General features: G+C 43.8%; 1 protein-coding gene across 5 annotated transcripts in view; it reads left to right on the plus strand.

Annotated features, from left to right (window-relative positions):
* LOC106603510 (cytospin-B) overlaps window positions 1-27205 on the plus strand; it is a 185683-nt gene that overhangs the window by 146032 nt on the left and 12446 nt on the right. For 4 of the 5 annotated variants that reach the window (XM_014197290.3, XM_014197289.3, XM_014197288.3 and 1 more), the window contains one exon: window positions 16063-16179. In XM_014197290.3, the coding sequence (XP_014052765.3) occupies window positions 16063-16179 (117 nt within the window). Of the gene's footprint in view, window positions 1-6373; window positions 6475-16062; window positions 16180-27205 lie in introns of those variants that run through there. The other variant, XM_045717131.2, reaches the window with a different exon arrangement.

A 27205-nucleotide genomic window follows, 5' to 3' on the forward strand; every position in this document is an offset into this window, starting at 1 on the left:
ATATTCCCCCTCAAGCCAATACCACAATGGCCCTCAAGGAACTACACTGGACTTTGTGCAAAATGGAAACCACATATCCTGAGGCCGCATTTATTGTAGCTGGGAGTTTAACAAAGCAAATTTGAGGAAAATGAGCACATTGTCTGTAGTACTCGCGCTTCAAAAACTCTCAACCATTGTTACTCTCCCTTCCAGGATGGATACAAGACCCTCCCCTGCCCTCCCTTCGGCAAATCAGATCACGACTTCATTCTGCTTCTCCCTTCCTATAGGCAGAAACTTAAACAGGAAGTACCTGTGCTAAGGTCTATTCAATGCTTGTCTGACCAATGAGAATAACATTGATGTATACACGGACACGGTGACTGAGTTCATTAGGAAGTGTATAGGGGATGTTGTTCCCACTGTGATTACTAAACCAAAAACCGTGGATAGATGGCAGTATTCGCTCAAAACTGAAAGTGTGAACCCCCGCATTTAACCATGGCAAGGTGACTGGGAATATGGTCGAATACAAACAGTGTAATTATTCCTTCCGTAAGGCAATCAAACAGGCAAAACGTCAGTACAGAGACAAAGTGAAGTCGCAATTCAACGGCTCAGACACAAGACATACCAATTACAAAGGGAAAACCAGCCACGTCTAGGACACCGATGTCTTGCCCCCGGCAAGCTAAACACCTTCTTCACCCGCTTTGAGGATAAAACAGTGCCACCGACGTGGTCCGCTCCCAAGGACTGTGGGCTCTCGTTCTCCGTGGCCAATGTGAGTAAGACATTTAAGCGTGTTAACCCTCACAAAGCCGCCGGCCCAGACGGTATCCCTAGCCGCGTCCTCAGAGCATGCGCAGATCAGCTGGCTGGAGTGTTTACGGACATATTCAATCTCTCCCTATCCCAGTGTGCTGTCCCCACTTGCTTGTCTACTACTTGCTTGTCCACCATAGTTCCTGTACCCAAGAAAGCAAAGGTAACTGAACTAAATGACTATCGACCCATAGCACTAACTTCTGTCATCTTGAAGTGCTTTGAGAGGCTAGTTAAGGATCATATCACCTCCACCTTACCTGATATCCTTGACCCACTTCAATTTGTATACCGCCCCAATAGATCCACAGATTATGCAAACGCCATTGCACTGCACACTGCCTTATAACATCTGGACAAGAGGAATACCTATGCAAGAATGCTGTTTATTGACTATAGGTCAGCCTTCAACACCATAGTACCCTCCAAGCTCATCATTAAGCTCGGGGCCCTGGGTCTGAACCCTGCCCTGTGTAACTGGGTCCTGAACTTCCTGATGGGCTACCCCCAGGTGGTGAAGCTAGAAAACAACACCTCCACTACGCTGATCCTCAACACACGGGCCTCACAAGTGTGTATGCTCAGCCCCCTCCTGTACTCCCTGTTCACCCATGACTGCATGGCCATGCACGCCTCCAACTCAATCATCAAGTTTGCAGACGACACTACAGTAGTAGGCTTGATTACCAACAATGACGAGTCAGCCTACAGGAAGGAGGTGAGGGATCTGGGGAGTGGTGCCAGGAAAATAACCTCTCCCTCAACGTCAACAAAACTAAGAAGCTGATCGTGGACTTCAGGAGACAGCAGAGAGAGCACACCGCTATTCACATCGACGGGGCTGCAGTGGAGAAGATGAAAAGCTTGAAGTTCCTCGGCGTACACATCACTGACAATCGGAAAGGGTCCACCCAAACAGACAGTGTGGTGAAAAAGGTGCAACAGCGCCTCTTCAACCTCAGTAGGCTGAAGAACATTTTGGCTTGGCCCCTAAGACCCTCAAACTTTTACAGATGTACAATTGAGAGCATCCTGTCGGGCTGTATCACCGCATGGTACGGCAACTGCACTTCCCGCAACCGCAGGGCTCTCCAGAGGGTGGTGCGGTCTGCCCAACGCATCAACAGTGGCACACTGCCTGCCCTCCAGGACACCTACAGCACCCGATGTCACAGGTAGGCCAAAAAGATCATCAAGGACATCAACCACCCGAGCCACGACCTGTTCATCCCGCTATCATCCAGAAGGCGAGGTCAGTACAGGTGCATCAAAGCTGGTACCGAGAGACTGAAAAACAGCTTCTATCTCAAGGCCATCAGACTGTTAAATAGCCACCACTAGCCGGCTACCACCTGGTTACTCAACCCTGCACCTTAGAGGCTGCCGCCCTATGTACCTAGACATATGTATCACTGGTCACTTTAAATGGAACACTAGTCACTTTAATAATGTTTACATAGTGTTTAACTCATTTCATATGTATTTATTGTATTCTACTGTATGTTAGTCAATGCCACTCAGACAGTACTCGTCTTAATATTTATATATTTCTTAATTTAATTATTTTACTTTTAGATTTGTGTGCATTGTTGTGAACTGTTAGATACTGTTAGATACTACTGCACTGTTGGAGCTAGGAACACAAGCATTTCGCTACACCCGCAATAACATCTGCTAAATATGTGTATGTGACCAATAAAATTTGATTTGATTTGAGAGAGAGAGAGCGAACACACAGTCCAACACAGCCTACTGAGCAGGCTTCTCTAGAGTGCTGCATCCGTAGTTACTTCAACATATTACGTACACTATATATTTGTATATATTTGACCTTGCCTGCTGCTCCTGTGTGTGTGTCGAGGTGGGTTCCTTGTTCCTTGTCAATCATTGGCTTATTGGTGAAATCAGCAGTCAGACAATATCTTCTTTAAGTAAATCAATTAAACCTTTATTAATGCAATTGCAGATAGAAGTTGACAATGGAAACACAGCACGTGTGTTTCAGAGTAAGTTCTGCACCCCACCTAAGGGCGCAGCTGATTTTATACGTGATCACTCCCTAGTGGTATGATCACCTACGTCAATGTACAGGTGAAGTCGGAAGTTTACATACACCTTAGCCAAATACATTTAAACTCAGTTTTTCACAATTCCTGATATTTAATCCTAGTAAAAATTCCCTGTCTTAGGTCAGCTAGGATCACCACTTTATTTTAAGAATGTGAAATGTTAGAATAATAGTAGAGAGAATGATTTATTTCAGCTTTTATTTCTTTCATCACATTCCCAGTGGGTCAGAAGTTTACATACACTCAATTAGTATTTTGGTAGCATTGCCTTTAAATTGTTTAACTTGGGTCAAACGTTTCGGGTAGCCTTCCACAAGCTTCCCACAATAAGTTGGGTGAATTTTAGCCCATTCCTCCTGACCGAGCTGGTGTAACTGAGTCAGGTTTGTAGGCCTCCTTGCTTGCACATGCTTTTTCAGTTCTGCCCACAAATGTTCTATGGGATTGAGGTCAGGGCTTTGTGATAGCCACTCCAATACCTTGACTTTGTTGTCCTTAAGCCATTTTGCCACAACTTTGGAAGTATGCTTGGGGTCACTCACTGTCCATTGGAAGACCCATTTGCAACCAAGCTTTAATTTCCTGACTGATGTCTTGAGATTTTGCTTCAATATATCCACATCATTTTGCTTCCTCATGATGCCATTTATTTTGTGAAGTGCACCAGTCCCTCCTGCTGCAAAGCACCCCCACAACATGATGCTGCCACCCCCGTGCTTCTCTGTTGGGATGGTGTTCTTCGGCTTGCAAGCGTCCCCCTTTTTCCTCCAAACATAACGATGGTCATTATGGCCAAACAGTTATTCTTTTTTTGTTTCATCAGACCAGAGGACATTTCTCCAAAAAGTGCAATCTTTGTCCCCATCTGCAGTTGCATACCATAGTCTGTTTTTTTATAGCGGTTTTGGAGCAGTGGCTTCTTCCTTGCTGAGCAGCCTTTCAGGTTATATCGATATAGGACTCGTTTTTACTGTGGATATAGATACTTTTGTACCTGTTTCCTCCAGCATCTTCACAAGGTCCTTTGCTGTTGTTCTGGGATTGATTTGCACTTTTTGCACCAAAGTACGTTAATCTCTAGGAGACAGAACGCTTCTCCTTCCTGAGCGGTATGACGGCTGCGTGGTCCCACGGTGTTTATACTTGCGTACTTTTGTTTGTACAGATGAACGTGATACCTTCAGGCATTTGGAAAATACTCCCAAGGTTGAACCAGACTTGTGGAGGTCTACAATTCTTTTTCTGAGGTCTTGGCTGATTTCTTTTGTTTTTCCCATGATGTCAAGCAAAGAGGCACTGGGTTTGAAGGTAGGCCTTGAAATACATCCACAGGTACACCTCCAATTGACTCAAATGATGTCAGTTAGCCTAACAGAAGCTTCTAAAGCCATGACATAATTTTCTGGAATTTTCCAAGCTGTTTAAAGGCACAGTCAACTTAGTGTATGTAAACTTCTGACCCACTGGAATTGTGATACAGTGAATTATAAGTTAAATCATTTGTCTGTAAACAATTGTTGGAAAAATTACTTGTGTCATGCACAAAGTAGATGTCCTAACCGACTTGCCAAAACTATAGTTTGGTAACAAGAAATTTGTGGAGTGGTTGAAAAACGAGTTTTAATGACTCCAACCTTAGTGTATGTAAACTTCTGACTTCAACTGTATTTAAACAGCAATATGCTGAGGTTACCTTATAAGGTAACCTTGCACAGTAGCTTCTCTGAATTCATTAGTATTGTCCACTGTCACACAAGATCAAAATGTCTAAACCAGACAGTGGTTACTTCTCTTTATCTAGTTTAGGTCTGACTCAGACCTAGCCTGCAAGCAAACTCCTGCAAGCAAACCACAAAGACTAATATAGATGGCTTGTGCAACGTATAGTGGCGGAGTTTTTAGGCACATAGCAACAGTATCTATTATAAGGCCTGCAGCAAAACATATGAATCTTACGGTCCCCTTAATCAATAATGGGGAGGGTCTTTGGGACCCTAACCCCTTCATGTGTGTCCCTGTCCGGCACTGGCTGCACTTTTCTTTCAGGCTGTCATTGCTCATGATGATGATTCATTGCATGACCCATTATGGCTGCTTCCCTTTTCTTTGTTTTGCCTTTCTTTGTGTTTTTTCTTTGTTCACACACTCTACTCAAATAGAGACAGACAGAGAGAAACAGAAAGAGGGGCTCAGGGCTTAATGGTAGTAGTGGGGACACTGATGGAGAGTACCTCATCAGTCGTACAACTCTCAGTAAATGTGAATGCGGACTTTCCTGCTTTAGCAGACCAGACTGATTGGTTTTACCAGGCTGTGTGTGTGTGTGTGTGTGTGTGTGTGTGTGTGTGTGTGTGTGTGTGTGTGTGTGTGTGTGTGTGTGTGTGTGTGTGTGTGTGTGTGTGTGTGTGTGTGTGTGTGTGTGTGTGTGTGTGTGTGTGTGTGTGTGCTGTGTGTCGTGTGTGTGTGTGTGTGTGTGTGTGTGTGCGTTCTCCATCATCAGGCAGTATGAGTGTGTGTTTTCTCTCATCGGTCATGGAGCCCTCAGAGAGTGAGAGTGTGTGTGCTCCATCATCAGCCAGTGGGCAGTGGATTTCCTCTCTACACTTCAGCACCATAATGTGATAATGGCACACTATCATCTGGGTGTCAAGTGTCATAATAACAGGCTGGCTTTCACCAACTTACTATAGCTATTATCTACATGTTATCCACTTGCACTTTTTTACTGTCACAGGAAGTTAGATAACACTTGCAGTGAATGCTATTACTCTGTACGGTTTTATTGTGACTCCAATGACAATGTGTTTATTTGTTTCTATATAAATACAATTTATTGTGAAACTGGGGCCAGTGTGCTTGATGTGAGAGAGAGAAAAACATTGCGAGATGACTGTTGGTTTGTGCTGTAGTGTAGAGAGTTTTATTAAAAGTATTGGAATACAGCCTTCTCTGTTGTCTCAGCTGCTGGCGATATCTGTTTTGAGGCCTTTTGACTGGCTGGCTGACATGCTGACTGGACCTCTTAATGCAATCATACTGTAGATGTTATTTTAAAGATGGATTGCTGCCAAAGCAAGTGTTTAGGCTTGCTATCAACCTCATGCTCTCTCAATCCATCTCACTTCAACCCCTCTCCCCCCTTTCTCTCTATCCATCTCTCTCTCGACCACTCCCCCTCTTCTCGCTCTCCCTTCCTCTCTCTGTCGCCCACTCCCCCACTCTCGCTTTCCCATTCTCTCTCTCTCTCTCACTCCCAAACCCCCTCACTCTGTCTCTCTCTCTCTCTCTCTGTCTCCCTACCTCTTTCTCTCTTTGGTTCTTTTAACCGGGCAGCTCAGTATTCTGTGTGGAGCGAGACGTTTCCTGTCGCTTGATGCTGTGTTTGCTTTTCTGAGCCTGGTCCCAGAGTGCTCATCCCGTCTGCTGTTGTTTTAACATTCATGGCGCCCCTCTCTCCCCCTGTCTCTCCCCATCCCCCCTTTCTCTACCCCAACCAGAACATGGCCTGGCCAGACCAAGATGTAAGTCTGTGCTCCACACACACAAAGGCACAAACACACAGAAAGACTCAGCTGTAATCGCTGCCAAAGATGCTTCTACAAAGTATTAAATACTTATGTAAATTAGATATTTCTGTATTTCATATTCAATAAATCTGCAGAAGTTTCTAAAAACATGTTTTCACTTTGTCATCATGGGGTATTGTGTGTAGAGGGGTGATAATCAATTTAATACATTTTGATTTCAGGCTGTAACACAAACAAATGTGACTGACCGGCTCAAATTGGTCTTATGTAGCAAAATTTGTGGAGCAAAATTAGTTTTTTACATTGGATAAAAGTACAGACCTAGAGATAGAAAATGTTATGTAATACACTACAGTTGAGGAACAATGGGAAAGTAATTCTGCTTTGAAAGTTGATACATTTGTAACCTCACTTTTGAGAAAATGGCCCTTGAATGATTTGGTAAGCTCTTCTTTGTCTACACCCATTCAGCATCGTTCACACCCTCTTAAGCCTTACCCCCACCCATTTCTTTAAGCATTCACATGTGAGGCTATGCACTAAACAACGAAAGATTTAAAGACTAAAGGCTGGTTTATACTACGTCTATCGACAGTTGTCGCAGTGACATCATGAATATTCTATTGTCGTTCGACATCAAATAAACCCACCCGTTTAAAAAGGAATTTAGTATATGTCAATCTAGCAAACCAGGCAGCTAAAAACAACTTTCTAAACAAAGTTTTGGTTTGGTTCTAGCTTGTTAGCTAGCTAGCTAATGTTTAGTTAGCTGGCTAGCCAGTTCAAATAATGTCCATATCTTATAGCTGGCAACGTCTTCACTTTAGCTCATTTGTCTTCATTATTACAGGAAAATAAACTCACAACAAGATCATTATTTGCACATTAATGGCAAGCCAATTACAGAAAAATAGCTTACGGTTGTGAGTGTGATGAAATAAAGCATGGCATTCTACCGGAGAATTTTAGAATTTGGACACTGTCTCGTTGGCCTAACGTTATATCCTAATTTTACTTTGGTGCAGGTCATGTTCTTCACATTATCGTCTCTGGTAAGCACATACTATATCAAATAAGACCAACGTTTTGTCACATGCACTGGGTACAGAAGGTGTAGTGAAATGGTTACTTGCATAGTGGAGTCTTTTGTTTAGACATGTAGCTAGCTAGCTAGCTAGCTAAACAATGAAACATAATCCCTCATTCATAACATTACTACCCTGAATCTGCAGGTAGCTAACCAACCAGGTTTAATGTTAGCTAGTTAGCTAAAATTAGGCAATAACTAGCAATGCAAATGGCTGAGATACAAATAATATTACTACACAGATCATACACTTAAAGTTAGCTGGCGAGCTAACAGTAGGATTTAACTTGAAATGAAAAAAACTTTCTGACAAAATTTGAAATAATATAATATCTGAAAATGTAGCTAGCTAAACTATCTTACCCATATACATCGATGGACGCTTGTCCCGCTCTGTCACGGATGCCATTGTTGCCCTTAGATTGAAGATGTAATCCGGAGACAGGTGTTTTATACATCAGCCTTCTGTGTGTTTTCTTTTTGCAATCAAACACCAGAATTTTTCTACATCTCCTTGGCTATCATACTGATTTCAAAACTCGGTCCTCCAGAAAATGGAGAGCAACACTTTTGCAGTTCTACTAGGTGATATCTTTCAAAAAAGCAGCGTTAGAAAGGATTACCTACACATAGTGACCAGCTCATGTTAATGGAAGAATGGAGACAAAGAGGATGGCTGACGTTTTACATGTCCGTAATCAATTGTGCTATTTTGTTAGTTTTTTTGCGTTGTTTGTAAAAATAATGTTTACTTATTTTGTACATAATGTTGCTGCTACCGTCTCTTATGACCGAAAATAACTTCTGGACATCAGAACTGGGATTACTCACCACGGACTGGAAGAAGCTTTTTCCTTTAACGATTCCGACGAGAAAGATATACTGCTCTCACGGGAACAGGCCCAGATCCACGTCATTTGCGTGAAGAAAAGACAAAGGAAAAGAGGACGCAGATCAGGCTGCCTTTCGAGAATCTGTAGGTGAGCGAGTAAATTCCCATTGCCATCAATTCTACTTGCTAACATGCAATCATTGGAAAATAAAATGGATGACCTACGATTATGATTATCCTACCAACGGGACATGAACAACTGTAATTTCCCATGTTTCACCGAGTCGTGGCTGAACGACGACACAGACAATATAGAGCTGGAGGGATTTTCATGCACCGGCAGAACAGAGAAGCTACGTCTGGTAAGACGAGGGGTGGGGGTGTGTGTCTTTTTGCCAATAACAGCTGGTGCGCTGTGACGTTCGTCGTAAGGAGTAGACCAAGGTGCAGCGTGGTAAGTGCTCATGATGATATTTATTATAACTCAGAACACAAAATCAAAATAACAAACAACGGAAAACGAACGTCACGTTCTGCAGGCTATACTGAGCTGTAAAAAACAAGATCCCACACTGAAGGAGGGAAAAAGGGCTGCCTAAGTATGATTCCTAATCAGAGACAACGATAGACAGCTGCCTCTGATTAGGAACCATACTCGGCTCAACACAAAGAAATATAATACATAGAATGGAACCTAGAAATACAACAACCTAGATTGCCCACCCCATATCACACCCTGACCTAACCAAACTAGAGGAAATAAAACATCTCTCTAAGGTCAGGGCGTAACATGCACGATGTCTAATATTAAAGAAGTCTCGAGGTATTGCTCGCCTGAGGGAGAGTACCTTATGATAAGCTGTAGACCACACTATCTACCAAGAGAATTCTCATCTATATTATTCGTAGCCATCTATTTACCACCACAGACCGATGCTGGCACTAAGAGCGCACTCAACCAACTCTATAAGGCCATAAGCAAACAAGAAAATGCTCACCCAAAAGCGGCGCTTCTAGTGGCCGGGGACGTTAATGCAGGCAAACTTAAATCAGTTTTACCTCATTTTTACCAGCATGTCACATGTGCAACCAGAGGGAAAAAAAATCTAGACCACCTTTACTCCACACGCAGAGATGCATACAAAGCTCTCCCCCGCCCTCCATTTGGCAAATCCGACCATAATTCTATCCTCCTGATTCCTGCTTTCAAGCAAAAACTAAAGCAGGAAGTACCAGTGACTCGCTCAATACGGAAGTGGTAAGATGACACGGATGCTATACTACAGGACTGTTTTGCTAGCACAGACTGGAATATGTTCCGGCATTCATCCAGTGGCATTGAGGAGTATACCACCTCAGTCATCGGCTACATCAATAAGTGCATCGACGACGTCGTCCCCACAGTGACCGTACGTACATATCCCAACCAGAAGTCATGATTTACAGGCAACATCCGCATCGAGCTAAAGGCTAGAGCAGCCGCTTTCAAGGAGCGGGACACTAATCCGGACGCCTATAAGAAATGCCGCTATGCTCTCAGACGAACCATCAAACAAGCAAAGCATCAATACAGGACTAAGATTGAATCCTACTACACCGGCCCTGACGCTCGTCGGATGTGGCAGGGCTTGAAAACTATTACGGACTACAAAGGGAAACCCAGACACGAACTGCCCAGTGACGCGAGCCTACCAGATGAGCTAAATGCCTTTCATGCTCACTTCGAGGCAAGCAACACTGAAGCATGCACGAGAGCACCAGCTGATCTGGATGACTGTGTGATAACGCTCTCGGTAGCCGATATGAGCAAGACCTTTAAACAGGTTAACATTCACAAAGCCGCGGGGCCAGATGGATTACCAGGACGTGTACTCAAACCATGCATGGACCAGCTGGCAAGTGTCTTCACTGTCATTTTCAACCTCTCCCTGATCGAGTCTGTAATACCTACATGTTTCAAGCAGACACCCATAGTCCCTGTGCCCAAGGAAGTGAAGGTAACCTGCCTAAATGATTACAGCCCCGTAGCACACACGTCGGTAGCCATGAAGTGCTATGAAAGGCTGGTCATGGCTCACATCAACAGCATCCTCCCAGATACCTTAGACCCACTCCAATTTGCATACCGCCCCAACAGATCCACAGATGACGCAATCTCAATCCCATTCCACACTGCCCTTTCGCACCAGTACAAAAGGAACACCTATGTGAGAATGCTCTTCATTGACTACAGCTCAGCGTTCAACTCCATAGTGCCCACAAAGCTCATCACTAAGCTAATGACTCTGGGACTAAACACCTACCTCTGCAACTGGATCTTGGACTTCCTGACGGGCCGACCCCAGGTGGTAAGGGTAGGCAACAACATGTCTGCCACGCTGATCTTCAACACTGGGGCCCCTCAGGGGTGTGTAGTTAGTCCCCTCCTGTACTCCCTGTTCCCCCACGACTGCGTGGCCGAACACGACTCCAACACCATCATTAAGTTTGCTAACGACACAACAATGGTCATTGACAACGATGAGACAGCCTATAGGGAGGAGGTCAGAGAATTGGCAGTGTGGTGCCAGGACAACAACCTCTCCCTCAATGTGAGCAAAACAAAGGAGCAGGTTGTAGACTACAGGAAAAGGCGGGCCGATCAGGCCCCCGTTAACATCAACGGGGCTGTAGTGGTGCGGTTCGAGAGTTTCAAGTTCCTTGGTGTCCACATCACCATGATCTATTATGGTCCAAACACACCAAGACAGTCGTGAAGAGGGCACGACAACACCTTTTCCCCATAAAACTGCTGAACAATTAATCAAATGGCCACCGGACTATTACATTGACTCGATACCGGTACCCCCTGTATATAGCCTCGCTATTGTTATGTTATTCTGTTACTTTTTATAATTATTTACTTTAGTTTATTTGGTAAATATTTTCTTAACTCTTCTTGAACTGCACTGTTGGTTAATGGCTTGTAAATAAGCATTTCACGGTAAGGTCTACACTTGTTGTTTTCGGCACATGTGACAAATAAAGTTTGATTTGATTTATAGACAGAAGCGTGCTACATAGCAAACCTGAGGAATCACCCAAATAGAAAATGATGAATGAGTGAATCTGAATCAGTTTCTCGTGAATCAAGAGGTTCATCTAAATGACGACGTGAATCAAGAGTTTCATCTCAATGATGATGTGAATCAAGAGCTTAATCTCAACCCACTGTTCCCCGGGCACCGAAGACGTGGTTGTCGATTAAGGCAGCCCCCCGCACCTCTCTGATTCAGAGGGATTGGGTTAAATGCAGAAGACACATTTCAGTTGAAGGCATTCAGTTGTACAACTGACTAGGTATCCCCCTTTCCCCTTTACCCAATTAGGACGTGAATCCAGAGTTTAATCTCAATGACAATGACATTTAATTTAATAGACAAAGGCTGCATACCCAGATTATAAGGTTCCTTGCTGTTAATCAGGGGAAAGGGGATATCTAGTCAGTTGTACAACTGAATGCATTCAACTGAAATGTGTCTTCCGCATTTAACCCAATCCCTCTGAATCAGAGAGGTGCGGGGGGCTGCCTTAATCGACATCCACGTCTTCGGCGCCCGGGGAACAGTGGGTTAACTGCCTTGCTCAGGTGCAGGATGACAGATTTGTACCTTGTCAGCTCGGGGATTCGATCCAGCAACCGCTCTAACCACTAGGTAGTAATAAAATGTTCCTTTCTATCCTGTAAATTCGACCCAGCAGCAGCATCTGTTATTGAGCACTGCAGATAAAGTCTACATCCCAAATGGCACCCTATTTAGAGCACTACTTTTAGATCCAGACTTTTGGTAGTGCACTGTATATAGATAGTGAATAGGGTTCCATTTGGGATGCAACTAAGGTTACCCTTCGGTGACTAGAAAGGAATGCAGTGCAGCCTTTGAGTCTCCCCGTCCTCCCAGAAGCCCTGTGACAAGAAGCCCATCTGGACAGACAGCGGGACAACTAAGTGACAAGGTCCTGGGTCCAGGCAGGGTCCCTGCTCTGAGAGGGGACATCTGATGGCCAATCAAAGGGGAGTGATGGGGTGTCAGGTCTCAGGGGGACCTACAGGGATCATACCCAGGGGAGAAAGCTCTCTGGCTGGGTGCCCTGTTCCCAACGTCCCCTCTGGATCTGGAAGCACATGGAAGGGAGAGGGGGACACAGGAAATACCTCTCAATCCAACTGGGATCTGACTGGGAGAGTGCGTATAGATGAAAGATGGAGAAAGCCCTTGTCTTTCCTCAGACCTCTGGCATCTCTTATCATATGTTTGACATGGTGGATGAGGTGCTGTGTGTGCATAACACACATATAGGCGCCCTCACACCCACACAATCCCCTGGACGTGCTGCAGTGCATGTTTCAGCTGTAAAACACACTGAAATATGGATGAAGGGTTTATAGGAATAAGACAAGACCCTCTTAAACAACATTAAAGAACATGGCGGTTTGATGAGAGGTATTCTCTCACGACTCGTAAACTGGCACCTCTGGGCTGTAGATATTATTGTAAATGGATTGTTGCAAATGGATTGTTGTAAATTGCTGTACATTGCTATTGTTGTTGTTGTTTTTAATTGCATTGAGTGCATGTGAAGTGTTGATCTTGCCCACATGTCATCTTGCTGCAAAATGAGGACCAAAATGGAAATAAGCCTGTGGGCTTTATTGTGTTTTTATCCTCAATAATTGTTAATGCATGCAATGTTGTCTCCGGCTGTAGCAGCCTACTGCTTTCAGTTATCCAATAAATGAAATCTATCAACCAGCAATAAAAGTAACTCTCCAATTGCACTTAGTAAGAAACATGACCTAGCATATTGATCAGCTATGGACAGGGTATGTAGATTAAACAACCCCATTAGTTTTCATTTGTGTGTTGCTCCATATGCTTATGTGCTTGAGTGTTTTTTTTAATGTGCTTTCGCATATCCTAACCATGTTCTAAGGGTGTTCTAAGTGGGTTGTTCCACGAAATGAGTGGATTTAGCATCCCTTTGATATTTTAAGTAGAAATTGTGCACCAATATCGCATTTCAAAGCATGTTATATTCAATAAAGTGCCCTTTAATATTAGCCTTGTGAAGCCGCCTGATCCCACGAGCTTACATCTGCAACATTATATAAGCTCACCAGATCAGGTGGCTTTGTGAGGCTACTTTAATGTGAGAATGCTATGTGAGAATGCTGTTCACTGACTACAACTCAGCGTTCAACACCATAGTGCCCACGAAGCTCATCACAAGCTAAGGAACCTGGGACTAAACACCTCCCTCTGCAACTGGATCCTGGACTTCCTGACTGGTCGTCCCCAGGTGGTAAGGGTAGGCAACAACACGTCTGCTATGCTGATCCTCAACACTGGGGCCCCACAGGGGTGTGTGCTTATTCCCCTCCTGTACTCCCTGTTCACCCACGACTGCGTGACCAAACACGACTCCAACACCATCATTAAGTTTGCAGACGACACAACAGTGGTAGGTCTGATCACGACAACGATGAGACAGCCTATAGGGAGGAGGTCAGAGACCTGGCAGTGTGATGCCAAGACAACAACCTCTCCTTCAATGTGAGAAAGACAAAGGAGCTGATCGTGGACTACAGGAAAAGGCCCCCATTAACATCGACGGGGCTGTAGGGGAGCGGGTCGAGAGTTTCAAGTTCCTTGGTGTCCACATCACCAACGAACTATCAGGGTCCGAACACACCAAGACAGTCGTGAAAAGGGCACAACAACACCTTTTCCCCCTCAGGAGACTAAAAAGATTTGGCATGGGTCCCCAGATCCTCAAAAAGTTCTACAGCTGACCGGTTGCATCATCGCCTGGTATGGTAAATGCTCGGCATCAGACCGTAAAGCGCTACAGAAGGTACTGCGTATGGCCCAGTACATCACTGGGGCCTAGCTTCCTGCCATCCAGGACATTGACCCCCAACATTTGTTTTTTGCACTGCTGCTACTCGCTGTTTATTATCTATGCATAGTCACTTCACCCTAATGTACCTACATGTACAAATTACCTCGACTAACCTGTACCCCCGCACACTGACTCGGTACTGGTACACCCTGTATATAGCCTCGTTATTGTTATTTTATTGTGTTACTCTTTATTATTTTTTACTTTAGTTTATTTGGTAAATATTTTCTTAACTCTTTCTTGAACTGCACTGTTGGTTAAGGGCTTGTAAGTAAGTGTCACAACGTCTACAGAAGGTGGCGCCTCTCCCCGTTCGGGCGGCGCTCGGAGGTCGTCGTCGCCGGCCTACTAGCTGCCACCGATCTCCTTTTCATTTTCATTTGGTGATGTCTGGTTTATGTTAGCACCTGTTTTGTGTTAGTTCATTAGTGGGGGTATTTAGTCTGTCTGTTTTGGTTAGGGATTGTGCGGGATTATTTGTGTCATTTTATTGTAGATAGGGAATTTGTGTTTTCCTCTGCCGTTCGGTGTTTAGGCATACAAGTTTTGCTGGGCTGTGTCTCGACTCGGTTTAGGGTTCTTGCCTGTTGCTGGATTTTGTTACCCTGCCTTATATTTAAGGCACTTTAAGACTGTGTTCATTAAACGTGTTTGTTCACGTACCTGAGTCTCCTGCGCCTGACTTCACCCTTCCTGCATGTTAGAGTTGCATGACAGTTAGCATTTCACGGTAAGGTCTACACATGATGTATTCGGCGCATGTGAAAAATAAAGTTTGATTTAATTTAGACCACATGGAGAATTCAATAAATCAGATTTTTTTATATGAATAAAGACTTGCTAAAGAGCAAAAATTCTGCATTTTGACATGTCCCTCTGTGCACCCACTGTGATTTTAAAGTTTTCACCATCATTATAAAACCCTAGATATTTTGTGGTTTGACAAAGTCATTTCTGAAGATTATTATTTTTTAATGTGATTAGTGATTCATTTTAAGGTCAAGAAAACCCGTCCATGAAATTAAATGAACTAAATGAACTATTCCTTTTAAAATATTTTTTTCTAAAGAAACATTGAACATCTGATAGTAAAATCATAGTGTAAACGCACGTGAGTTGGTTCTACTCTTTTTGACCATTTTCCGGTATTTTGTGGCGGAAAACTGAGTAGGTCCAGCATTACACGTCAACACTGTTACCCATAGATAAACAAGCTAGAAATGTTTAAACAATTGTGTTTTTTGAGAAGCTTCTATTCAATTGCCCCTCCCTGTTGCACACAACAAGCTTCCATTTCCCCTGTCACAGGAAGATTTATGGCCGTCAACCCTTTTACAGTCAACCCTGTTACTTTATTTGGCACTTACTATAGTACATTTTTTTATTACATTTTTTTATTTACTTGAGATGAGAAAATATGTTTTTTATTAAGTTGAACATGACAGAATGCTCTTTATGGCAATGTTAAAATTAGGTGAAATCAAAAGTTTATTTTCACATCTCAAAAGGCACTTTGGTGGAACGACCCAAGTATATAATTCCTTGAGGAATGAGCAAGAACTAAATGCAAACTAAAGCTAGTTGTCAGTGTTATATTGTGGAAAATGAAGGTTGAGCAGGTTGTTTCCATGCTCTCCGTTATGCATATTTACTCCATGTTAATAAATGCTTAATTTGAGCTCGTTATTGTTGTTCGAAATTCTTATTGAGACATCCGCTGTTGGTACTGGAAGAAGAATGACGCCTTCCTCTCGCTACCTTTCTCTCTCACTCTCTCTCTCCATCTATCTCTTGTAGAACATTGATGTGACAAACTTCAGCACTAGCTGGAGTGATGGCCTGGCATTCTGTGCTCTCCTCCACACCTACCTGCCTGCACACATCCCTTACCAGGAACTCATCAGTCAAAACAAGGTACCCACCTCATACACACACACACAACACACTCACAGACACACACGCATGCATACATGCAGACAATTGCACAAACACACACACACTCATTCATCATTCCAATTAAGAGCTCGTGAAATGGACACCCACACTGACGTGACATTTCAGATACACGCATGGATACCAGTAACATGATGACCTACGTTCTCAATAAATGTTTTCATCAAGTACATTCTTCTTTGAGTACCTCCAAAGCACCATTCATAGCGCTACACTTTAATACCTTACACCAAAGGCTATTGTATGGGAAACATAGGCCCAGATTTACTGAAGGTATGAGGGGGCACACAACATGTTTTGTGTGTAAAGTAGCATTTCACTGTGGTGAGCAAGCATTTACAGCATGTAAAACCAACAAAACATGGTGTAGCATGTACCTTTACATTTGGGAGATCCTCCAATGCACCAATGATAGCGTCACAATTGAATCCCTTAGACTAAGGCCTAGATTCAATCCCGACCTTGGAAGACCCGCGCTAAAGCGCAATTACAATTTAAAGGTAATGTTTCCGCGCTCGCGAAGGCAGCGTTCACGGTAAACGTTGCTTATGTTGGCTAATTCAGAAATGACCTTTGAGTTTTGATCGCACTATAACGCGGATCTTCCACAGTCCAGAATGAATCTAGTCCTAAAGGCTTTTGTATGAGAAACACAGAGCATGTAACTATAAGGATATCCTCTATCACCTGGTGTTAAAGAGAAACAGCTATGTATTAGTTTTGTCAGAGACAGTAATGCTGTATGTACAGTACCAGTCAAAAGTTTGGACACACCTACTCTTTGAAGGGGTTTTCTTAATTTTTTATATTCTTTACGTTGTCGAATAATAGTGAAGACATCAAAACTATGAAATAACACATATGGAATCATGTAGTAACCAAAATAGGCTCCCTTTGCCTTGATGACAGCTTTGCACACTATTGGCATTCTCCCAACCAGCTTCTTGAGGTAGTCACCGGAATGTATTTCAATTAACTGGTGTGCCTTGTTAAAAGTTAATTTGTGGAATTTCTTTCTTTCTTTGAGCCAATCTGTTGTGTTGTGACAAGGTAGGGGTGGTATACAGAAGATAGCCCTATTTGGTAAAAGACCAAGTCCATATTATGGCAAGAACAGCTCAAATAAGCAAAGAGAACGACAGTCCATCATTACTTTAAGACATGAAGGTCAGTCAATCCGGAAAAAGTTTCCTCAAGTGCAGTTGCAAAAACCATTAAGCGCTATGATGAAACTGGCTCTCATGAGGACCACCACAGGAAAGGAAGACCCAGAGTTACCTCTGCTGCAGAGGATATGTCCATTAGAGTTACCAGCCTCAGAAATTGCAGCCCAAATAAATGCTTCACAGAGCTCAAGTAACAGACACATCTCAACATCAACTGTTCAGAGGAGACTGCGTGAATCAGGCCTTCACGGTCGAATTGCTGCAAAGAAACCATTGTAAATAAGACTTGCCTAGTTAAATAAAGGTTCAATAAATTAAATAAAAACACTAAAGGACACCAATAAGAAGAAGAGACTTGCTTGGGCCAAGAAACATGAGCAATGGACATTAGACTGGTGGAAATCTGTCCTTTGGTCTGATGAGTCCAAATTTTGTGTCTTTGTGAGACGCAGAGTAGGTGAATGGATGATCTCCGCATGTGTAGTTCACACCAGGAAGCATGGAGGAGGAGGTGTGATGGTGTGGAGTTGCTTTGTTGGTGACATGTCAGTGATTTATTTAGAATTCAGGTCACACTTCCATCACTCTCCTTCTTGGTCAAATAGCACACTTCCATCAAGGTACACTTCCATCACTCTCCTTCTTGGTCAAATAGCCCTTATGCAGCCTGGAGGTGTGTTTGGTCATTGTCCTGTTGAAAAACAAATGATAGTCCCACTAAGCGCAAAACAGATGGGATGGCATATCGCTGCAGAATGCTGTGGTGGAAATCTGTCCTTTGGTCTGATGAGTCCAAATTTGGTGTCTTTGTGAGACACAGAGTAGGTGAACGGATGATCTCCGCATGTGTAGTTCCCACTGTAGTACCTGTGATCTACATATGTTAGTATTAGTTACTATGCTGTTACTAAGCAGTAATGTATTACGGCAGTGCTTTGTTACTACACCTAATAGGAAATGCACATGCGCACTATCGGACCGGGGGCTGTAGAGCACGAGGCGTTTTTGACTAAACGAAACTAACTGTACTCCCGTCTCCTGCCTGGTTATTTCTCCACAACACAAATATTACAGTGGCGACGATGTGATTGAGCTTCTTAAACGGACATTGCTTGTAGGGAAGAATGTTGCGTCAGTAATGAAACTCAAAATAATTAGGTAAATAGTCAGTTATTTTTAATTTTCTTTGCTAGTAGAAAAGGCTAAGCACTGCTAGTTGGTAAAGTGTTCAGGAGCTGCCAAGTAGCAAGCCTATTGGAGTCCAGAATAGAGATACTGCCCTCTGGTGGATAAATAAAAAAACGGTAATAGAACCCATTGAAATTAGGCGATCTCAGAGTAGAAATATTGTAAAAAAAATAAGAAACGTAACACAGTGTGTACATTATTACAAATGAGTGCAGTGAATGAAGTAATTGCAGAAACTTCTGAAATGAAGAGAGTGAAGAATTAGCTGAAAATCCTGAAAATTAAGGAATACAAGGAATAAGGAAACTGAACAATTAACTGTGAAAATGGCAACCACTGGTCGAGTACCAGAGTTTGAGGCTACAAAAGAGGATTTTGATTCCTATTTAGAGCGTTTTGAGCGTTGGCTGGCTGCAAATTAAATCAAAGATGAAAAGAAAGCAGATTTATTTCTCAGTGTTTTGGGTCCAACTGATTATGGATTGCTGAAAGGTCTCATTGAACCAATAAAAGCAGTGGAGTTGAGCTATGCAGAATTTACTGAAACTCTTTCAAGGCATTTCAAGCCTAAGCCAATTCTCATTGCAGAACGTTTCAGATTTTACCAATGTCACCAGAGTCAAGGGGAAACCGTGGCTGACTACATCCTTGCTTTGAAAAGGCTGGCAAGTACATGTGAGTTTGCACGATTTCTTGATGACGCTCTCCGAGACAAGTTTGTATGTGGTATGTGGTCACAGAAAGCTTCTGTCAGAGAAGGACCTGACCTTTAAGAAAGCCTGTGATATCGCACTTGGACTCGAGCTTGTCCACAGGGATACTATTGAGCTATCGGGACATGCAGAACATCAGAAATGTGTTCACAAGGTCAGTGACACATGTGGAGGAAAAGGCTCACAAACGTCACACTTTTCTCAGTCCCGTCCTCAAGGTTACACAAGAGCAAAGCAGTCCATATCACAAAGGTCTAAGCCAAGTTGCTACAGATGTGGGGGAAATAATCATCAGCACAGTGAATGTCGATTCCAAAATGAAAAGTGACACAATTGTGGAAAGGTTGGACTTCTACAGAGAGTATGGAAAGCTCCAAAATGCACAGCAGGAGCGCACAAAGTGTCAGACGCAGCACTAGAAGACGAAGGTACAACTGAAACAGTATTGGAACTGTTCACAATGTACACAGCTTAACAACAAAAAGATGGAATCTATCTCAGCATGGAGTTAGCGGGAAAACCAGTAAAAAATGCAGCTGGACACAGGAGTGTCTGAATCGCTTGTTCCAGAAAGACTCTACAAAGAAAAACTGAAAGAGTGCCCTCTTCAGCCAGTGTTCATCCGCCTTTCTTCATACACTGGTGACACTATTCCTGTGTTAGGGCAGATCCAGGTACCAGTCCGGTATGAGGGGAAGGAGTGAACGCTACTGCTTGTCATTGTTAAAGGAGAAAAATCAGCCTTGCTAGGCAGAAACTGGCTACAAAAGATCAAGTTGAACTGGGGAGAAATCTTCAGTCTGAGAAATGACAAACCAGTGAGTCAGGCAACACTCACTAACATGCCGGAGAAGCATGAATAACTTTTCAAAGATGTCTACGGCAAAATACAAGACTTCACAGCAAAAGTCAGAGTGCAAGAAGGAACCAAGCCTATCTTTCACAAACCACATCCAGTTCCCTATGCTCTTAAGGAAGCACTAGAGAAGGAACTGGACCACCTACAGAAGAATAACATCATCACGAAAGTAGAGAGGAGCGACTGATCTGCTCCGATCGTTGTAGTCCCAAAGAAAGACAAGAGCGTCAGAATGCGCGGAGACTACAAGGTCACAGTAAATCGCTGCATACTACCAGAGGAATATCCACTACCAAACGCTGAAGATCTGTTTGCCACTCTGGTTGGTGGGAAGGTTTTCAGTAAGCTGGACCTGTCATTCGCTTATCAGCAACTGAAGCTGGATCTGGAATCAGAACAGTATCTGACCATCAATACACACAAGGGGCTATTCAGATTCAATCACTTGGCCTATGGAATCTCAACAGCTCCAGCGATATTCCAACACACAATGGATCAGATCTTGAACAGTATAGACAATGTTGTGTGCTTCATGGACGACATTCTCGTGTCAGCACCAACCATTGGAGAGCACCTTGTACTGCTGGACAGAGTGATGTCAAGACTGGAGAAATACGGAGTGAAAATTAAATGCAGCAAGTGTGAGTTCCTCCATGACTCAGTGGAGTATCTCGAATACAATATTGATGCACAAGGCCTGCACCCAACCAACAGCAAGGTGGAAGCAATCGTAAATGCACCAGCACCCACAAATATTTCAGAGCTGAGGTCATTTTTGGGGCTCCTGAACTATTACGGAAAGTTTGTGGCAAACTTGTCCACATTGTTGCATCCGCCTCACCAACTGCTGCAGGCCGATACAAAGTGGAATTGGTCCCCACAATGCGAAGAAGCATTCAAGACTTGCAAACAGCATCTGCTAAAGAGCAAGTGGCTTGCCCACTATGACACAGAGATGAAGCTGAGACTCGCGTGTGATGCATCTCCATACAGAGTAGGAGCCATCATCTCACATGTTCTACCGTCAGGTGAAGAACACCCTATTGCATTTGCATCACGGACTCTGTCACCAAGTGAGAAAAATTATGCTCAAATTGAAAAGGAAGCCCTGAGCATAATATTCGGAGTGAAGAAGTTTCACAAATACCTCTACGGAAGGAAGTTCCAACTGCTGACAGATCACAAGCCTCTGTTGGTCATCCTTGGACCAAAATCAGCCATACCAACCATTGCTGCACTTCGAATGCAACGTTGGGCTCTGATATTGCTAGCCTACGACTATGAGATCGAGTTCAGACGATCCAGTGATCACGCAAATGCAGGTGCACTATTAAGACTACCATGCAATAGTGACTCCGACAGTGAAGATGATAGAGCAGTCTTCCAGATCTCTCTCATTAATGAACTGCCCATATCTGCTTCAGACATACCAGAGGAAACTAGGAAAGACCCAGTCCTTTCCAAAGTCTTGGACTTAACATTAGGCGGCTGGCCAACCTTTGTAAATGACGATAACCTTCGTCCATTCATCGAAAAGAAAGACCAGTTGTCCACTGATCAAGAATGTGTTCTGTGGGGATCAAGGGTGGTGGTACCTCACACATTTCAGTGGAGACTGCTATCTGACCTGCATGAAGGACATCCAGGGATCACTCGAATGAAAGCACTCGCCCACAGTTATCTGTGGTGGCCTGGACTGGATCAGGACATTCAACAGCATGTAGGCCACTGCTCACCTTGTGAAGCTGTTCGCAACAAGCCTGCTGCTGCACCTCTTCATCCATAGTCCTGGGCTGCTACATGGGAACGCATCTATGTGAATTACGCCGAGATTGACAAGCAACATTTCCTTGTTGTCGTCGATGTCAATTCCAAGTGGATGGAAGTGTTCCCTACTCAACTGACCACAGCTTAGAAGACCATCAATATTCTCAGACACCTGTTCGCATCCTTTGGACTAGTCAAGGAGCTCGTATCGGACAATGGCCCTCCTTTCACCTCAAACGATTTTGAAATATTTCTCAAGAACAACGGAGTAAGGCACATCCTCTCACCACCTTACCATTCGGCATCAAACGGAGCAGCGGAGAGAGCCGTGCAAACCTTTAAGAAGGCCTGGACTAGACTCCAGGTTCAGTATGTGCCCACCCACCAAAGGCTTCCCCGGTTCCTGTTTATTTACCGTAACACACCACACACAGTAATGGAACGTACACATTTACATTTACATTTACGCCATTTAGCAGACGCTCTTATCCAGAGCGACTTACAAATTGGTGCATTCACCTTATGATATCCAGTGGAACAGCCACTTTACAATAGTACATCTATATCTTTTTTTGGGGGGGGGGGGGGGGGGTTAGAAGGGGGGGGGGGGGGGTTAGAAGGATTACTTTATCCTATCCCCCATTGGGGTGCCAGAGCAGCGAACAGTTTTGACTGGGCTGAGCGGGAACTGTGCTTCCGCAGAGGTAGGGAGGCGAGCAGGCCAGAGGTGGATGAACGCAGTGCCCTTCTTTGGGTGTAGGGACTGATCAGAGCCTGAAGGTACGGAGGTGCCGTTCCCCTCACAGCTCTGTAGGCAAGCACCATGGTCTTGTAGCAGATGCGAGCTTCAACTGGAAGCCAGTGGAGTGTGCGGAGGAGCGGGGTGACGTGAGAGAACTTGGGAAGGTTGAACACCAGACGGGCTGCGGCGTTCTGGATGAGTTGTAGGGGTTTAATGGCACAGGCAGGGAGCCCCGCCAACAGCGAGTTGCAGTAATCCAGATGGGAGATGACAAGTGCCTGGATTAGGACCTGCGCCACTTCCTGTGTAAGGCAGGGTCGTACTCTGCGAATGTTGTAGAGCATGAACCTACAGGATTGGGTCACCGCCTTGATGTTAGCGGAGAACGACAGGGTGTTGTCCAGGGTCACACCAAGGTTCTTAGCACTCTGGGAGGAGGACTCAATGGAGTTGTCAACCGTGATGGCGAGATCATGGAACGGGCAGTCCTTCCCCGGGAGGAAGAGCAGCTCCGTCTTGCCGAGGTTCAGCTTGAGGTAGTGATCCGTCATCCACACTGATATGTCTGTCAGACATGCAGAGATGCGATTCGCCACCTGGTTATCAGAAGGGGGAAAGGAGAAGATTAATTGTGTGTCATCTGCGAAGCAATGATAGGAGAGACCATGTGAGGATATGACAGAGCCAAGTGACTTGTTGTATAGCGAGAATAGGAGAGGGCCTAGAACTGAGCCCTGGGGGACACCAGTGGTGAGAGCACGTGGTGCGGAGACGGATTCTCGCCACGCCACCTGGTAGGAGTGACCTGTCAGGTAGGACGCAATCCAAGAGTGACCAGCTGAACTGTTTCTGAAACGCCAACCACGTACCCGCCTGACATTGTTGAAACCAGACTTGTCAAGCACTGTGGCAAAGCACCAGCTACAGCAGAAGAAAGCTCATGACAGACACTCAAAGACTGTCAGAGAATTCAGAGGGAGAGAGGGTGATGGTACGTGATTTCAGACACCCCAAGCGCCTGTGGAACTCAGGTGTGATCTTGCAACGCAAAGGACCTTTGACTTACCAAGTCCAAATTGGTCATCGCCATGTCAACGTTCATGTGGATCATCTGCTACGGTCCAACACCCCAGCAGAGACATGCCGAGAGAACAAGAACAATAACAACCCCCAGGACTATTCTCCTGACTGTGGACGTACAGGAGAGACAGAGCCTGACCTTCCACCCGAACCTGGCCCACCACCGGAAGCCCAGGAGGAGCGGAGATATCCTATTCGACAGCGAAGGGCACCTCAAAAGCTTGACCTGAGTTGAGCTGTTTCAGGAGGTAACAGACAGTAAAACGAACAAACGCTTTAATATGTCCTAGATAAAAGGAAAGAAAAACGACATTACCTGGGTTAGTTATTAAGACAAATTCCATCTTCGGGGCAGAATAATCCCCTAGATTTGTGCTGGGCTCTGAAAAGTCTGCTTCAACCCAGTAGTTGAAAAATGTTTAAGAATGCGTTGTTCAGGTATTGCATTAGTAGTTCTCTAACATATTTACCTTGTTCTCTGGGAGTTAAACACTATGGGGGAGGAGTGTAGTATCTGTGATCTACATCTGTTTATATTAGTTACTATGCTGTTACTAAGCAGTAATGTATTACGGCAGGGTTATGTTACTACACCTAATAGAAAATACACATGCGCACTATCGGGCCGGGGGCTGTAGAGCACGAGGCGTTTTTGACTAAACAAAACTAACTGTACTCCCGTCTCCTGCCTGGTCATTTCTCCACAACACAAATATTACACCCACCAGGAAGCATGGAGGAGGAGGTGTGATGGTGTGGGGTTGTCTTGTTGGTGACACTGTCAGTGATTTATTTAGAATTCAAGGCAGACTTGAATTCTAATTGAATGCTTATTTGGCTGTTCTTGCCATAATATGGACTTGGTCTTTTAACAAACAGGGTTATCTTCTTTTACCAAATAGGGCTATCAGAGTAGGTGATCATCCGTTCACCTACTCTGCGTCTCACAAAGACACCAAATTTGGACTCATCAGACCAAAGGACAGATTTCCACCACAGCATTCTGCAGCGATATGCCATCCCATCTGTTTTGCGCTTAGTGAGACTATCATTTGTTTTTCAACAGGACAATGACCAAACACACCTCCAGGCTGCATAAGGGCTATTTGATCAAGATGGAGTGCTGCATCCAATGACCTGACCTACGCAATCACCCGACCTCAACCCAATTGAGATTGTTTGGGATGAGTTGGACCGCAGAGTGAAGGAAAAGCAGCCAACAAGTGCTCAGCATATGTGGGAACTCTTTCAAGACTGTTGGAAAAGCATTCCAGGTGAAGCTGGTTGAGAGAATGCCAAGAGTGTCCTAAGCTGTCATCAAGGCAAATGGTAGCTACTTTGAATAATTTAAAGTATTTTGATTTGATTAACACTTTTTAGGTTACTACATGATTCCATATGTGTTATTTCATATTTTTGATGTCTTCACTATCATTCTACAATGTAGAAAATAGTACAAATAAAGAAAAATCCTTGAGTAAGTAGGTGTGTCCAAACTTTTGACTTGTACTGTATATGTAGGTGGCATATGGAAAGGAGAAAGAAGGGCACAAAAACACAGTGTAACGCCCTGGCCATAGAGAGGGTTTTTTGTTCTCTATTTTTGGTTAGGCCAGGGTGTGACATGGGTGGGCGTTCTAGGTTTCTTTTTCTATGTTGGTGGTTTTCTTTGTTTCGGCCATGTATGGCTCTCAATCAGGAACATTAAAACCTTTCAAGATGAACACATCCTCCGCTGCACCTTGGTCTCATTTCAACGACAGCCGTTACACACAGCAAACAGACAGCAAACAGACAACCCATGTTATGGGTTGGGTTTAGCAGCCCTGTGTTAATTCAATCAGCTCACCATAAACAAAAAAGGACTAAACCAAGGCACACGCACACACAAGCACACACACCTCGATACTGCATGTTGTACGTGACAAATAAGACAGGTTGATTACTATGGTAACACCCTCATGTGCCATCCCGATGATAGCGACAAGGCTAGCCCATCCCCAGTGGGTCGTTCCATCTCAAAAAGTAAAAGAAACAATCTCAGATTGTTGTGAAATCGTTTCTGTAGTTACAAACAGATAAGATTAGCATTCCTGCAACATTATTTTGTTGAAATATAATTTGATCTCTGAGAAATTATCCTAATTGATTCCACCCAAATTGGCCATTTTAATTCATAGGATTCATATAATATTCAATAAATATAGTACCGGACATCCAATTTGGAACAAACGTTTTTCTACCAATGAGTAAGACATGAGCAAACAAACTAAAATTGTCAAAAGCCACCCACGCCAATTCCACCTCAACAAACAGTATCGAGTATCAGTTCTCTGTCTGACAAGTAGTATGGAGTATTGTTTCTTCATACTATGTAATGTATTCCCAGCGATTTTGGGGATAGTTATTTTTCCCTTTTCAGAGACATTAGGCATTGAAGTTGTGAGGTTTATGTCCCGTCATACATCCTGATATAACCAGGTTCTGACCACTAGATGGTGCTTTTCATTCTATTAGGTTTATTTCCTTACACTGTTAGCAGTTTATGGGCAAGTTATGACAACAGTCCATGCTTTGTTTTTTTTTAACTGGCCACTGTTTTAAATGCAAACTTTTTAGTATTGTGGCACAAATCCAATGCAAGCCAATGGTACCTATTTGAGCATTTTCGAGCTTCATGTCCAAATCATCCTAAAGTATTTAAAAATGTATTGTGTAACTCAATGAAGTTAATTATGATTTGGTCATAAAGTGCAAACATGCTAATATAGGTACGATTTATACCATAAATGAAAAAGCATTTGAAACAGTGGCCAGGTAAACAAACCCAAAGCATGAATTCAAATCAAATCAAACTTTATTTGTCACATGCGCCGAATACAACAAGTGTAGACCTTACAGTAAAAAGATTACTTACAAGCCCTTAACCAACAGTGCAGTTCAAGAAGAGTTAAGAAAATATTTACCAAATAAAGTAAAGTAAAAAATAATACTGTACTGTGTCAGTGTGCGGAGGTACAGGTTAGTTAAGGTAATTTGTACATGTAGGGTGAAGTGACTATGCATAGATAATAGATATAGATAATAAACAGTGAGTAGCAACAGTGTACAAAACAAATGGGGGGGGGGGTGTCAATGTAAATAGTCCGGTGGCATTTGATTAATTGTTCAGTAGTCTTATGGATTGGGGGTAGAAGCTGTTAAGAAGCTTTTTGGTCCTAGACTTGGTGCTCCGGTGATGCAACCGGTCAGGATGCTCTTGATGGTGCAGCTGTAGAACAATTCCTGAGGGGGATAAGGTTTTGTCGTGCCCTCTTTACAACTGTTTTGGTGTGTTTGGGCCATGATAATTCGTTGGTGATGTGGACACCAACGAACTTGAAACACTCGACCCGCTCCACTACAGCCCCGTCGATGTTAATGGGGGCCTGTTCGGCCCGCCTTTTCCTGTAGTCCACGATCAGCTCATTTG

This window comes from Salmo salar, chromosome 04 (assembly GCF_965601325.2).
Source record: "Salmo salar chromosome 04, fSalSal1, whole genome shotgun sequence".
Lineage (NCBI taxonomy): Eukaryota > Metazoa > Chordata > Actinopteri > Salmoniformes > Salmonidae > Salmo > Salmo salar.